This window comes from Lepidochelys kempii, chromosome 14 (genome assembly GCF_965140285.1).
Source record: "Lepidochelys kempii isolate rLepKem1 chromosome 14, rLepKem1.hap1, whole genome shotgun sequence".
In the NCBI taxonomy this organism is placed as follows: Eukaryota; Metazoa; Chordata; order Testudines; family Cheloniidae; genus Lepidochelys; species Lepidochelys kempii.
This window is the reverse complement of record NC_136393.1, coordinates 48,508,638-48,523,173: the sequence shown is the minus strand read 5'-3', so window position 1 is coordinate 48,523,173 and position 14,536 is coordinate 48,508,638. Positions and strand designations below refer to the sequence as shown.

General features: G+C 49.7%; 1 protein-coding gene across 8 annotated transcripts in view; it reads left to right on the top strand.

The window, feature by feature from the left end:
• The first annotated feature begins 848 nt into the window (after positions 1–848).
• LOC140897805 (C-type lectin domain family 2 member B) overlaps positions 849–14,536 on the top strand; it is a 42,651-nt gene continuing 28,963 nt past the window's right edge. For 2 of the 8 annotated variants that reach the window (XM_073310889.2, XM_073310891.2), the window contains exons 1-2: positions 1,571–2,261; positions 4,697–5,006. Coding sequence is in view for 1 of the 8 variants with exons in the window: in XM_073310892.2 (XP_073166993.2) it covers positions 5,093–5,141 (49 nt within the window). In the remaining 7 variants the exon portion in view is untranslated. The other 6 variants (XM_073310890.2, XM_078848631.1, XM_078848633.1 and 3 more) reach the window with 6 other exon arrangements.

The window sequence follows — 14,536 nt, the reverse complement described above, 5'->3', positions numbered from 1 at the left end:
AATTTTTTGACTGGTCTAGGCATTTCATACTTTTTATTTCTCTCTTACGCTTAAATTTAATTCTTTGAGTAGTGAGTTCTAAAATACCCAACCTGTCCTGGCTGGAGTAATTCTCCCTTTGGTAACTTTTAAAAAATATATATTATGTCTAGGTTTTTGGTTTCTACTGGTGATGCACATCCGCACGTTACCTCAATATGGTGCACATAACAAAATTCATTCTGCACATGGGTGAAAAAAATGACAGGGAATACTGTGTGCCGGGCGCTGCACAGACCCACAGGGAGAGGCAATCCTTCCTGCCCCGCAGAGTCTGGCGACCTGAGCTGTAGAGACGTTATGACTTGCCCAAGGTCACACCGGGAGTCTGTGGCAAAGTCAGGAATTAAATCTAAATTTTCCAGGTACCATGGCAACGCCTCGAGCGCCGAGCCAGCCTTCTTCACGACATGGCTGCCCCGGCCCACACTGCTCAACACAACCAGTGTTGGCTTTGTTGTTGGATCAGGGTTGTGTTGGTTTCAAAAAAGGTGCATTTTGAAATCCATTTAGTTAAACTGGTGCAAAACCCAGCCTGACTCCCCGTGTTCCCACGTCAGGGAAATGAAACTAATTGTGCCCCTTTTTCGTAACCAAAGCAAGTGGTGTTAAAGGCCTCCGTACTTCAATTGAGACCATGCTCCGTGTCTGCTCCCTGCCCCAGCTAGTCCATCATTCCTCACCAGAAGAACCGCTAATGTGGATTTTCATAACACTAATCAGCCCTCTCCTTGTTCCCAGGCGTTAATGAGCAGTGACATAACTCACAACATTAATATTTAAGGCATCATCTCGCTTAGTGGAGATAAGTTCGTATCTCAGAGTTTGTGTTTCAGGCTGTCTGCAGACTCAGGCAGAAGTCACTGCGTCCGTTATACTCGGGGCAGTTCCTATAGGACTTGCCGGACTGGAACAGATCAGATCCAAGATCCATCTAACACAGTACCCTGCCTCTGGCCGGTAACCGATGCTTCAAAGGCAAATGTAAGTGCAGCAGGAGATGTGGGTTAATCTGCCCCCCATATTAGGTCATACCTTGGTCTCTAATAGTCGGAGATTGAGCTATGCCCTGAACCAGGAGGTTCGCTGCCACAATTTGTTAGCATTAACTATTGTAACTCTGGTGGCTCTTTTTATGCATAAAAGGGTCCAATCCTTTTTAAATGTTGCAAAGTTCTTACAACCGACATCTTCCTGTGGCAATGAGTTCCACAGTGCAATTATGTAAAATTACATGTAACTAGATCACCTAGATCCACTGCAGTCACTTCATCCCAGCTAGTAATCTAGCCAGGAAGGAGTACAGCTGGTTAAGTACTCGCTCAGACCAGCTGGCTGTCTGGGATGGAGGTGAAAAGAAAAGGAGGACTTGTGGCACCTTAGAGACTAGCAAATTTATCTGAGCATAAGCGATGGAGGTGTGGCCACACCAGTTGGAGATCTGGCCCCATTGACTCCAGTGGAGCGACTCTGACACACACCAGCTGGGGATCTGGTGTTTGTCGTCCTGCGGCGCCGGTGGGGAGAGAATGATTTAAATAACAGCTCAGTTACACACAACTGCTCTGGGAGGGGAAGCTATAAACCAGCTGCTCTCAAGCTCTGCCAGCAGGGAATGGCTGGGGGAAAGGCGATCTCAGTGCAGGGCTGGTATAAAAACCACTGAACCGGGGAGAAACTTTTGTTACCTTTTGATGGTGGGTTTTTCTGCGACCTAAAGGGCCAGGGCTCGGACTGACTCAGTGACTGGCTCTCCTGAGCCAGCCAGAGCAGCGCTGCGTGTGTAGCTAAGCCGGGTGTGTAGTCAGTAAACACGGTGATGGGGAACTCCCCTGGGCCTGTGTTGGTGCCACACGCTATTTTGTTGTGCAAAGAGCAAAAGGCACTGCCCAGTCCTTGCCTGGGAGAGTTTATTATCCAACTAGAAAAGACGGGGAGGGGAAGGTCATGCAGGGAGGGAGATTCCACAAACTCCCTCGGCGATTTATTCCAGTTCTTAGCAGCATGAACTCAATTCCTCACTTGCCCTCCTCCTCCTCACCTGCCCCTCTTCTGACAGCTCGTTCTCCCATTGGTTGTTGAGGATGACGAAGGAGTGAGAGGGCGCAGGAGAGAAAAAAAGCAAGAGGGGCTGAAATGCCACCTACCGCTGGATCCTACAGATGCTCACTACATGGAGCAGGCCCAATGCATTTAGCTCCCTGCAGCTGCTTGGGGTCAGGGTAAGTGGTGGCTTGTGTCCAGGGGAAGTTGAAGGGGGGTTAGTGGATTTCTTAAAGGAATATGGTTGTTGGAGGCAGAAGAGAGGAAACCCTCCCTTCAACTCCCCCCAAGGGTGTGGGGGAAACATCTGAGAAGGGACTGAGGGTTTGAGATCCGGGGGGAACGGATCCAAGGGTGGAGAAAAGGGGTGTTCAGGGCAGTGAATTGGCCCAGCCAGGCAAGGGGCAGCCCTCGGCTTGGCGGCGTTTCTCTGGGTCAGGATGACTCTGGAAAGCTGCAGCGGATCAGTTGCAGGATGGCAGGGATTGGTCTGGGGATCAAAGAGCCGGGTGCTGGCAGCTCCTTCCAGCATCACCGCCCCCCAGCTCAGCTCTGTCCCTGTCCCCGGGGAGTTTGACAGGCGTGATTGATGGCTCAGAGAAAAGAAATGAGTGTGTGGGGGGAGGGGGATGCACAGAGGCCCTGGCATGGGGGCAGAATGGGGGGATCCTTGTATCTGGGGAGGGAGGAATTTGGGGGCACACAGAGCCCCTGGCAGAGTGGAGGGAGTTGCTTGGAGTCCCCACAATAAAGGCGGATGGGAGCTTGTTGAGAGGGGGCAGGATGGATGCAGGTAGCCCACGGTGTGTGCAGTGAGCTTGGCCTGCACAGGTTGTGAAGTGTGGGACCCCCGGTGGGGTTCAGGGCAGTGTGTGTGTCTGTTTTCCTGGGGGCAGCGAGAAGGCAGGGGCTGTCACAAGGCCCGCAGAATTATTTCCATTAGCCAGGTGCCTGCTTGTCTCCATCCAGCTGCCTGGATGTATCTCCACTGGGCCACACCCCAAATCCCTGGGGAAAGGGAGTGGGGTTCCTGAATTAAGGCAGGGCCAGGGCATCTGTGGGCAGATGGGAGCCAGTGGGCCGCACAGAACAGATGGGCGATTGTGGGTTTGCTGGATCACCTCCCTTCCTATGGGGCCTCATGCAGGGAGAGCTGCAGCCATAACCAGCCTCCCCCTGCTCTGCTCAGATGGGCTGGGGGAAGGGTGGAGGGGTCTCAGCATGGAGGGAAGGAGGCTCCCTTGTTTTGGGACCAGCAGCACTGGGGTGGGTGGAACTGGGAATGGGGGAGGGAAGGAGGCCCCTGGATTTGAGGGGTGGGGCAGGAGGGGAGACCCGTGCTTGCTGGGGGAAGGACAGAGGCGGCTCATTCCATGGGGAAGGCAGACAGCAGAGGGGGTCTGGTTTGCAGCAGGCAGGGTGGAGCCGGGCTAGCAGAGCGGAGCAGGGCTGGGAAGAGGAGTCCGATGTCTGTTTGCAAAGTGAGGGCCTGAGTCAGGATGCAAAGGGGCTGGAGAGGAGAGGTCAAGGCCCCTCTGCTTTGGGAATACCCTGAAAATCCCCCTCACCAGTGCAGGGGCCTTTCCAGGGCCAGACGGGAACAAGCTGCCCATCCTGTAGTGTGTGTTACGGGCACAGAGGATCTGGATTGTTTGAGCCTGGCTCAGCTCACACTGGAGCAGTTCATGCTGTTAGCGCTGGAGATCCCTGAATTCAGCCAGGCCTACAGCTGTTGCCCTGGTAGTGTGGCACCAGGCCGGAGGCCTGAAATTTAAGAGGCTGGGCTTGAAGAGGCAAGGAGGGGGAGAGACGTGCCGTGAACCCCGAATGATTATTCACCTTCTGGTCCGTTTCTAGGCCTTGTGGCCAGGGAGAAAAGCTGGAAAACATGAATCCGAAAGGCTGAGAAGCCAGGAGGCGAACAAACAGAACCCTCCTCGTAACTCCCAGCGGCCAGCGCCACCTTCTCTTTGTCACTGTTTTCAAGATCTGCTCCTGTCTCTTTCTCCTTGCCCAGCATTCAGAGCCATATAAAAATCCAGGCCTAATTATCATCTTGTAGATCTTACATTGCAATTTGATAGGCGTTCTCCTCTCTCACGCTGCTCACGTCTCTCCATGTACCCTATGCCTTCGGATGCAAAGTGCTCGTCTTTGAGGGACAAAGGCATTAGTGAGAACATGTCAAAGGTCTAAATGCACGTTAATCTTACCAAAAGCCACACCTCTCTCCTAGTGATTTCTTGTAGATCAAAGCCTAGGGTGACCAGATGTCCCGATATTATAGGGACAGTCCCGATTTTTGGGATCTTTTCTTATATAGGCACCTATTCCCTCCCCCCTACCCCCCTGATTTTTCACACTTTCTATCTGGGGTCTCAAAGATATTAAATGCATCGACAGCTAAAAATTAGTAAATGTTGGCATAGTTCATGGTTTTAGAAGCTAGTCTCATGACCTTTGCTCATGATGTTTGAGCCCTTGTGTTATTTAGGAATACTGAAATGTTAGCAAAGGGTGACATTTGCCCTATGTGGGCTGGCTCAGCAGCTGATCTCAAGGGTATGGAGAATTCCTCTCCGTTCCTCATATTGCACATTTCTTGTTCTTGCAGGGGGCCGAAGGCCGTTTGATCTCTGCGGAAGGGATTATGATTTGTTACTTAGCAACCACCAATATCCTTGGAGCCATACGAATTAATTAAACGCCACAGCCCCTCTCCCTGAAGAGCTTACAGTGGAAATCAACAACGAATGGCTGAGATGTAAAAACAAGTGTCCGTGCTTGGTATCCCAACCCAGAAGTACAAACTATGGCTCTGAAATGAGCTGCGTGTCTGTGAAGGAACACACATGTCACTCTGACATTCGCTTCCAAACCTGCTGTTCCAGCCTTGCCTCTCTGGGGTAACAGCCAAGTTGGAGGTGGGTGGAATTTCCTATTCCAGGTGTCCGGAGTTGAGGAGGTGTCTGCTGTTCGTCACTGCAGAGTCTGAGCCTCCCAAATAGGAATGAAATATTTCCTTGCTAAGCAAGCATTATCAGGAGCCTGTTTGGTAGGTAAGGGATAGAGCGATGAACTGACTAGCCCAAGGACCTTGTGATGTCATTGCTGGGAATTGAACCAAGACCTCCTGGTCAGCAGATCTGTGCTGTCTCCATCTTTTGTTGGGACTGAGATAAGATATAGAGGGTAGCCCTAAAGGGTATGTCTACACTGCAATGTAAGCCCAGGGTTCGTAGACCTCAACTGAGCAGACCTGGGGTTTGTTAACCTAGGACAGTGGTTCCCAAGCTGGAGTTTGCAAAATGTTACAGGGGGTTCTCGGGGGGGAAAAATTCCCTAATGGCGAACAGAGCTGTCCCTAGGGTCCCCGGGCACCATGGGGCCTAGAGCCCCTGGACTTCCGAGAGCTAAGCAGATCAAAGCAAGCGTCCCACTGAGGAGATTTAAACTTCAGGACTCCTTAGAAGAAGTGGAAAGGGAGGTGGATATTTTTTGCTGTTTTTGAAATTAAATAGGCAGCTAGTATTGTTTTTAAATTATTATGAAGAACAAGTTTAAGCTTTGTTGTAACATACGTTGGTTGCCTGGACTGCTCAAGACCTGAATGCTCTCTGAGTTGGCTTCTTAAATACCTTCATGCTGTTTCACGTCTGATACTCTTTGATGAAACATAGGAGCCTGGTCTTATAACAGGATTAATCAAAGTGATACAAGCTACGAAAGTGACATCTTGGAGGAGTGTTGCCATTTTCATAATGTAGTGATTAATAATAGTGTGTAATAAGCATGTCATAAGAACAAATTCTGTATTTCCCAGATCACTGCTTTTAGAATTTATACTCAGGTAATGGAGAAAATCCCTGGAAATATTCATTTTTAAGAGGGGGTTCGCGAGACTTGACATTTTAGTGAAAGGGGATTAGTTGTTAAAGTTTGGGAACCACTGACCTAGGACTTGAGCATCTACACTTATTCAACCCTGGGCCCCACCCCAGGGCTCCACTGTCTGCAATGCGCCCTGCCAAAATGTGGCCATTCTAGCCCTTTGTTCGTGATGCTGTGTGGAAAAACTTGGCTATCCAGAGGACAAAGAACGTCGGCCTGTGGGATTGTGGGATACTATTGGTGGACTCCCAGAGCACGAATCCAGTGGGGCTGCATCTACCCAACAAAGCAATAGGGCTTGAGCCCTGGGTCCTGGCTTGAATCCGGTTCAGGCCTTCTACCCCAGTGAAACCCTGGGTTAGCCTGATTTGTGTGTTGTTAGATTTGTGTGTTGTTAGATTTGTGTGTTGTTGTTGTGTGTGTTAGATTTGTGTGTTGATGGAAGAGGGGTTTCAGAGTAACAGCCGTGTTAGTCTGTATTCGCAAAAAGAAAAGGAGGACTTGTGGCACCTTAGAGACTAACCAATTTATTTGAGCATGAGCTTTCGTGAGCTCACGAAAGCTCATGCTCAAATAAATTGGTTAGTCTCTAAGATGGAAGAGGGGTTAGCCTTGAGTCTGAGTTTGAACCCTGGGCTTACATTGCAGTGTGGACATACTAGAACCTGATCCCAAACCCGCTGTTTCTGTTCAGGTCACTGAGTGGTGGGTCCGAACTGGCAGGACCACAGTAGGTGGGTAACAGCCGAAGCTTGGGCTAGTGGGGATTTGTTGACTAGGGGACTTTAAATGACTTGTGTTTATAACTAGGCTTGGCAGACGATGACGATGATTTTCATAACTTTGACAGATAATATTGAAGTTTATTTTTAAGCTTTTTTAAAAAAGATTTTTATCAATTTTAAATGTTCACAGCTGTGCAAAATTATGGGTTTTAAGCCTTTTAAAAAATGTTTCTGTAAATGCTCGCCGCTGTGGGAAATTAATGGGGGGGAGCGGGGGAGCAGAGAATAATTAATGGCAATAGATGTTGAGATTTAAACAGTTAAAGCTTTATAACCTTTAAAACACAAATTGCAACATCTCATGTCAAAACAGACGAGGGAAATACACGTCAGAGAAACCCTAATCCATTCTCAAGCAGCATTTTCCTTACTTTGCCCTTCTGTAAATCTTGATAATGGTGGATGGAAATATTTTGTCCTCAGTTTGTGCACTTGCGGCGAAATTGATCAGTGGCAGATCCATATCTTATCCTGCCGAGCCTATTTATACTGCATGAATGGTTCACAAAGGAAAAAGAAAACATCCGCTGAAGTGAGCTGTAGCTCACGAAAGCTTATGCTCTAATCAATTTGTTCGTCTCTAAGGTGCCACAAGTCCTCCTCGTTCTTTTTATGGATACAGGCTAACATGGCTGCTACTCTGAAACCTCACAAAGGAAAGTCCCCTTTCTCCCCAGGTAGCTTTCAGGAGCCTGGAAAATAGGTCCATCGCAGAACATTGTCTGCTTCCCAGTGGGTGAAGAGGGGCGCGTGTGTGTGTCTGTGTTGCCCCAGTTTGTGTCCTTGACCCCTGGTGTTCGTTTGTGTGTATGTGTGGGGTTTTTTTCAGTGTCCTCATCTGCTCCCCCCAAAATGTCTCTCTTCCCTCCCCTGCCCTCTGTGTTCCCCGCCATTGTGTCCTCTCTGATTCCTAGTATGTGTGAGTCCCCCCCTGCCTTGGGGTGTGTGTATGTGCCTTTTGCACCCCCCTCTTATGTGTGTGTTCTCCCCAAGTGTGTATTGTAGGACGATCTCATAATGGAAGAAAGAGGACCAGGTTTCAGAAGAGATCTATATAAATCTGTGACATGAGAGACTCAGGAATCCAAGCCAGCTGTGTGTGTGTGTGTGTGTCCCTGGGCAGGGGTGTGTGTGGGTCTGTACCTGTCCCCACTGCCCCCTACTTTGCTCCTCCTGAGGATAAAGGTAATCCCCTGCTGCGTAGCTCCATTCCAGACATGTGCATGTGAGCCATGCTCTGTAGGCCAATGCACTTTGCTTCTCTGCTTTAAAGAGTCCTTTGTTTGCTTCCCCCACCATGCGGCTTCTAAGAGACCATCTGTCACCCGCCCCCCGCCCGCCCCCAGCATATTAGGACCACAACAATCACTCTGTTTACGTCTGCTCTCACACACCCCGGTTGCTGCTTCTAAACGCCAGACGCTTGGACCTATGGTCATTGGGAGCAGGTGTTAAGCTAAACTGCAGCACACCACTCAGGGCAACCACACAGGGGCTTGTCTCTGTTTAGTTACATTGGGGTTCCCCTGAGACCTCTTCCCCTCAGCTCCCCAAGCACAACTCTGGGCAGATCGCCCAAGTTTCTTATTTGGCATATAGGAAAGCTACTCTGAGCTGATCAAACTCAAGTGTAGGGGGTGGGTATAGGTCGTACCACACCTCCCCAGATTACACCGCCAACCTCCTCCTTTATACATTACATTGCATTCATGATACATCGCTTCGCATTTTGGAATTGCCTTGGTTCCTTTGCAGGAACCAATCCCTGTACCGCAAGTTCTACCCACGCACTATATTTGACTTTACTCTTATTTATGCTCCTGACTTCTCTTGTCCTTTGTTTTCTTCTTGTTAACGAATGGTTCCCCATGTGGTCTCCCTCTTATTATAGCTAGCTCATACATTCTCTCTTTTAGCTTACTGTCCCATTTGCTTATCTTAGCACAACATTTCTGCTGCTCTAGTTACCTTCCCTAATCTTGGAGGAGGGGGAGGGATAGCTCAGTGGTTTGAGCATTGGCCTGCTAAACCCAGGGTTGTGAGTTCAATCCTTGAGGGGGCCATTTAGGGATCCGGGGCAAAAATTGGGGACTGGTCCTGCTTTGAGCAGGGGGTTGGGCTAGATGACCTCCTGAGGTCCCTTCCAACCCTGATATTCTATGATTGTCTTCCAAGAAACAAGGCCTCCCCCATGTTTCATTACTCATGTTCTGCTACAAGTTATGTTGGCTTATCCCCAGGGTATGTGTGAAATTTTTCACATTCATCATTTATTTGCTGCAGCTATTTGCAAATTTGACACCATTTCACTGACTAGTTTGGCCATTTCCCCCCCTTGACTTAGGTGCCATTCACAAAATAGTGGGATGGGGGGTAGATGCTGTCTTACCACTGGGCTAAAAGCTCTGTGGGGGAGGATGTTCACAGAGGATGGAGCAGAGATTGCTCTGTCCTAGGTGACTGGTTCCATAGCCTGGTGGCTGGGACATTCTCACATGTTCTCTGGCCCAGTGAAGATCTGAGAATAGAATCATAGAATATCAGGGTTGGAAGGGACCTCAGAAGGTCATCTAGTTCAACCTCCTGCTCAAAGCAGGACTAATCCCCAATTTTTGCCCCAGATCCCTAAATGGCCCCCTCAAGGATTGAACTCACAACCCTGGGTTTAGCAGGCCAACGCTCAAACCACTGAGCTGTCCCTCTCCCCCAGTCATACTTTATATGATGTCAGCAGGAGAGATGGGGAGAACACCCCACAGCCTGACCATCTCCAAGGAGCTGCTCTAACCACAGGGATAACGGTGCATGACCACCTCTATCTTTTTTGTGAATCTAGTCCTGTAAAAAGGCCAAGGAAGAGGGGTCCTGGTGATTCTGTCTCTTCACCGGGGTAGCTGCTGCTGACCTGATCTCATATTTCCATTGCAGAAGGGGCGCTCTCGTATGTCCCCTTCCCCTGTGCTGCCACCCCTGCCAGGGCGGGGGCGGGGGGAAGGTCACAGAAATACCTGCAGAAACTAAAATCACGGGGGGGGGAGGGGGTTAATTAATGCAAAACGCTGACCAGGTAAGTGACTCTGGAGAAGTACCATCCCCTGGGAAATTGCAAAAACTGGTTTTGATCGGATTCAGCTGTCTGTTAATTGCTAATTTATCTTCTGCTGCTTGTTTTTCCTTTGCTTCCCTTGCATCTACCTGCAAACGGCTGTGGGCATGCAAATGTGGTTGCTAGGAGTCAGGCCAACGAATAACAGGTGCATCACATTGCATCCTGTTTCTTGTGCTTTTGAACCAATTCGTTTCACTTTTTGTTTTTGTTTTTTTTTTTAGTTTATAGCCTGTTTTTCTTCAGGCAATGAATCTGAGTGGGGGTGGGGAAAGATGTTTTAGGTAGACGCTCTGCAGTGGCGGAGACTGCCTGGGTTCCTGGCTGGTCTTCGAAGCACGAGCCAGGCCTGGGGCTGTTTGGCCTCCAAAAGCGGCCAGCAGCCGGTGCATTGAGTCCAGCATGGACGTCAGCTAGGACAGCTCTGTCTCAAAGTCCTGGGACATCAACAGGCCCCAGTTCCAGACCTGTCCATTGCCATGGGCACTCTGCACATCCTACCCCCAAGGAGTTTGGTGCCAGGCTTTGTATCAACATTGCAGGCAGACAGAGTAGCTTGCGGGGATAATGCTGTTTCCTTTGAAGTGCCTACTGCCGGTTTTCATGCTGTTACTAGGGGAACAGGCTGCTGGGTGGGTTGATCTCGCATCTGACCCAGTTCTTCATGAGACCAGAGCTCTTTGTTCAGAGACAGAAGTTCTAGGATTCTTTAGCCACTGCATCATGACGCCAGCCTGGCTTGATTTTTAAGCAGCAGGGCAAACAATGGGCCCAGTTCATGCAGCCCATTTATACCAGCGCAGCGGAGACACAAAGCCTGGCACCAAACTGCGGTGATAAGACTTGCTCATGACAACTGTAGGGTCTGGAACTGGGGCCCATTGATGTCCCACGACTTTGAGACAGAGCGGATCAGTATTTTCATGTACTGGAGAGGTCAAAAATTGGTTAACCCCTCCCCCCCACCAAATAGCTTTTGTAAAACCCTGGAATTTTTCATTTAAAAATTGAAAACCAATGGCATTCTGTATAATAAGCATTCAGCCAGAAACTCAGCCAGCCAGACACCTACAATTCTTCATTGTTCCCTGTAATTTTGCGGTTTCGGGAGGGGCAGGGGATTTTAACACCCGTCAAAGAAGAAATTTATTTCGGCTGCTTTTCCGTGGAGGAGGGCTGTGGTATTTCACCACGCTCCGTCTTTCCTTATCTAGCTCTGCAGTTTGTCCCTTCCGGGCTGGAAAATAATCGGTTGTGAGATAGGTTGTATCTACCCCCCAGCCGCTGCTGCAGTCAGCCACAACTCCCAACTGCTGTTTTCTGACGGTTTGCCCACAGCGCCCTGAAGCAGGGAGCCTCCAACTGCCTGTTCAATTCGGCAGATGCAGGCGTCATGGGGATTGTTCTGAGACACCCGTTAGTTATGGAGGGAGAGACTAACGCCTGCCTCAGACTCTCCCAACTCACCCCTGTCGGCGCCCCCAGCAGTGCAGGATTCATCTGCTGATCTCTGGCCTGTACACTTGTGTCCCTTCTGCCCGCCCACCAGACACGCACGCAGCCTTATAGACTCATAGACCTGAAGGCCAGGAGGGCCCGTCGTGATCATCCAGTCTGACCTCTTGCACATCACAGGCCACAGAATCTCACCCACCCACTTCTGTGATCCACCCCAAACCTTTGGCTGAGTCACTGACATCCTCACATCATGGTTTAAAAACTTCAAGCGACAGAGAATCCACCATTTTACACTAATTCAAACCTGCAAGTGACCCATGCCCCATGCTGCAGAGGAAGATGAAACCTCCCCAGGGTCTCTGCCAAGCTGAGCTAGGGGAAAATTCCTTCCTGACCCCAAATCTGGCGACCAGTTAGACCCTGAGCATGTGGGCGAGACCCACCAGACAGACGCCTGGGAAAGAATTCTCTGTCGTACCTCCGAGCCCTCCCCGTCTAGTGTCCCATCACGGGTCACTGGAGATATTTGCTAATAGCAATCATGGATGGGCCACATGCCTCGGTGGGGAACTTCATCGTAACTCCCCCCTCCACCTCCCATAAACTTAACTTGTTTTAAGACTGAACTTGATATCTTATTGTCTGCACTGCTCTCCTCGGAAGACTGTTTCAGAACTAAACTCCGCTGGTGATTAGAAACCTTCATCTAATTTCAAAACTAAATTTATTGATGGCCAGTTTGTATTCATTTTTTTTTTCTTATGCCAGCATTGGCCCTTGACTTAAATAACTCCTCTCCTTCCCTGGTATTGATCTCTCTGATGGATTTATAGAGAGCAATCCTATCTCTCCTCTGCCTTCGTTTGGTTAGGCTAAACAAGCCAAGCTCCTTAAATCTCCTCTCGTAGGGTAGGCTCTCCATGCCTCACATCGTCCTAGTAGCCCTTCTCTGCATCTGTTCTAGTCTGGATTCATCTTTCTTAAACACGGAAAACCAGAACTGCCCACAGTATTCCAGATGAGGTCTCACCAGTGCTTTGTATAATCAGAGAATCATAGGACTGGAAGGGATCTCGAGAGGTCATCTAGTCCAGTCCCCTGCACTCAAGGCAGGACTAAGTATTATCTAGACCATCCCTGACAGGTGTTTGTCTATCCTGCTGTTAATAATCTCCAATGAGAGATTCCACAATTTATTCCAGTGCTTAACCACCCTGACAGTTAGTACGGACTAAGGGTACGAACACTTCCCTGTCTCTACTGGAAATATCTTGCCTAATGCATGGCCTGATCACATTTCTGGCTCATAGGGAGAGGCAGCTGGGCAGGGAAGATGACTAGATAGACTACTCAGGGGGTTTAATCGCCTGACTCCAGAGACATGTCCCGTTCGTGGATAGCTAGCGGAGATAGGTGCCTCGCTCCGGCCTGGACTTAGGTACCAAACTCCCTGAGGGGGCAGGGCTTAGGACACATCCCTCGTTAGCACTGGCTGAAGTAGGTGTCTCCCTGCCTAGCATGCTGGCTGGTGTGGCCCCCATTCTACGGCATCTACCTCTCCCCATTCATTGTGTAGGGAGCCGGGGAACCTAACCCAGGCGTGGTGGATCCCGGTGCTGTTCCTGAGATTTTTCTAGGCATCTGAAAGTTAGGTGTTGTGACTCTCCACAGCACGACACCCTTTGTGGGTCCAGGCCTCCCTGCCTTGAAGAGAGGAAGGATGGTCCAGTCATTAGGACATTAGCCTGGGACCTGAAAAACCTGGCTTTGATTCCCTGCTCCACCATTGATACCTGGGGTGAATCACCTAGGTCCTGATCTTCATTGGTATTTACAAGCCTATTTCCCATTTAAATCAATCTGGTTGCAGTTCCCCTTCTGTCACACGGGGGTAAAAGCACTGCCCTTCTTTGTAGGGTTAAATGCTTTAAAAGATTAAGGTGATTAGAGGCTATTGGAATGGGGTCCATAGACAGAGGAGATGGGACCTCCGGGCACTAGTGCAATGCTAATACAGGCTTAAATCGGGTTGTGGTGAATTGTGAATCCTCCTAATTAAGAGCCCGTTCCTGCAAATAGACTGCTACTCCCTTGCAGAATCTGTTGGGGGAGCAGGCATTTGGTGCGGTCCATGGTATTATAGCAGTGCCTAGAGGCCTTAAGCTTAGACTCATAGAAATGTGGAGCTGGAAGGGACCTGGAGAGGTCATCAAGTCCAGTCCCCTGTGCTGAGGCAGGACCAAGTAAACCTAGACCATCCCTGATGGGCCTTTGTCCCGCCTGTTCTGAAAAGCCTCCAGTGAGGGGGATTCCACAAGCCCCCTTGGAAGCCTATTCCAGAGCTGAACTTCCCTTAGAGTTAGAAAGTTTTTCCTAATGTCTAATTTAAATCTCCCTTGCTGCAGATTAAAGCCCATCACTTCTTGCCCTACCTTCAGTGGCCGGGAGAACAATTGGTCTCTGTTGTCTGTATAACAGCCCTTTTGTTTAAGACAAATACAATCAGCATGTTTTGCATAGTCAGTCAGTCTCGGCTCACCCCCGGCCAGTGCCCTCAGCAGCTGGCTGTGTTCTATGGGTGTCGCAGCAGAACTGAGTCGAAAGGAAGGTATTGTAGGGACTTTCTCTTTTTTGCCGGCGATGTCTTATACCTTGATGCGGGGAGAGCCTGGAGACACTTGCTGGGGCAAAGGCTGGATATCATTAGCAGTGCAATAGTGGTATCCTTGGCATGACAAAATAGCAGGTCTGCTAGGAAATGAGGAGCTAAAGAAGAACTGTGACAGGGTGCTAAGCAGAAAACTGCTTCGCCAACCCTCTGTCACTCCAGCTCCAATGAAGGGAAGTGAATTGGAGCTGGGTAGACCACCTGGCCCTGATTGTGTAAGCTTGAACAGCTGCTGCCCCAGCAGGTTCGAGTTGGGTAAGAGTCCCAGGGAAGAAAGCCAGGGGGGAAGCTGGAAAGAGGAAAGCTGCGGTAGAGGGAAGGCAGTGAGGGGAAGTAGAGAAATAGCTTGGCCCCTCTCTCCTGCTGGGGGACTGCAAGAAGGGGATGACTTATATGGTGGAAAGGTGTTGGGAGCACAGCCTGTAAGTAAAAGCACCAGATGGGCACTGCACCTAAAGGTCTCTGTGTGACTTTCTCAGCCCAGCGAGGGCAGGAGCCAGGAGGGCCCTGCAGGGATGATGTTACACGAACCTTAAAGGTATGTGT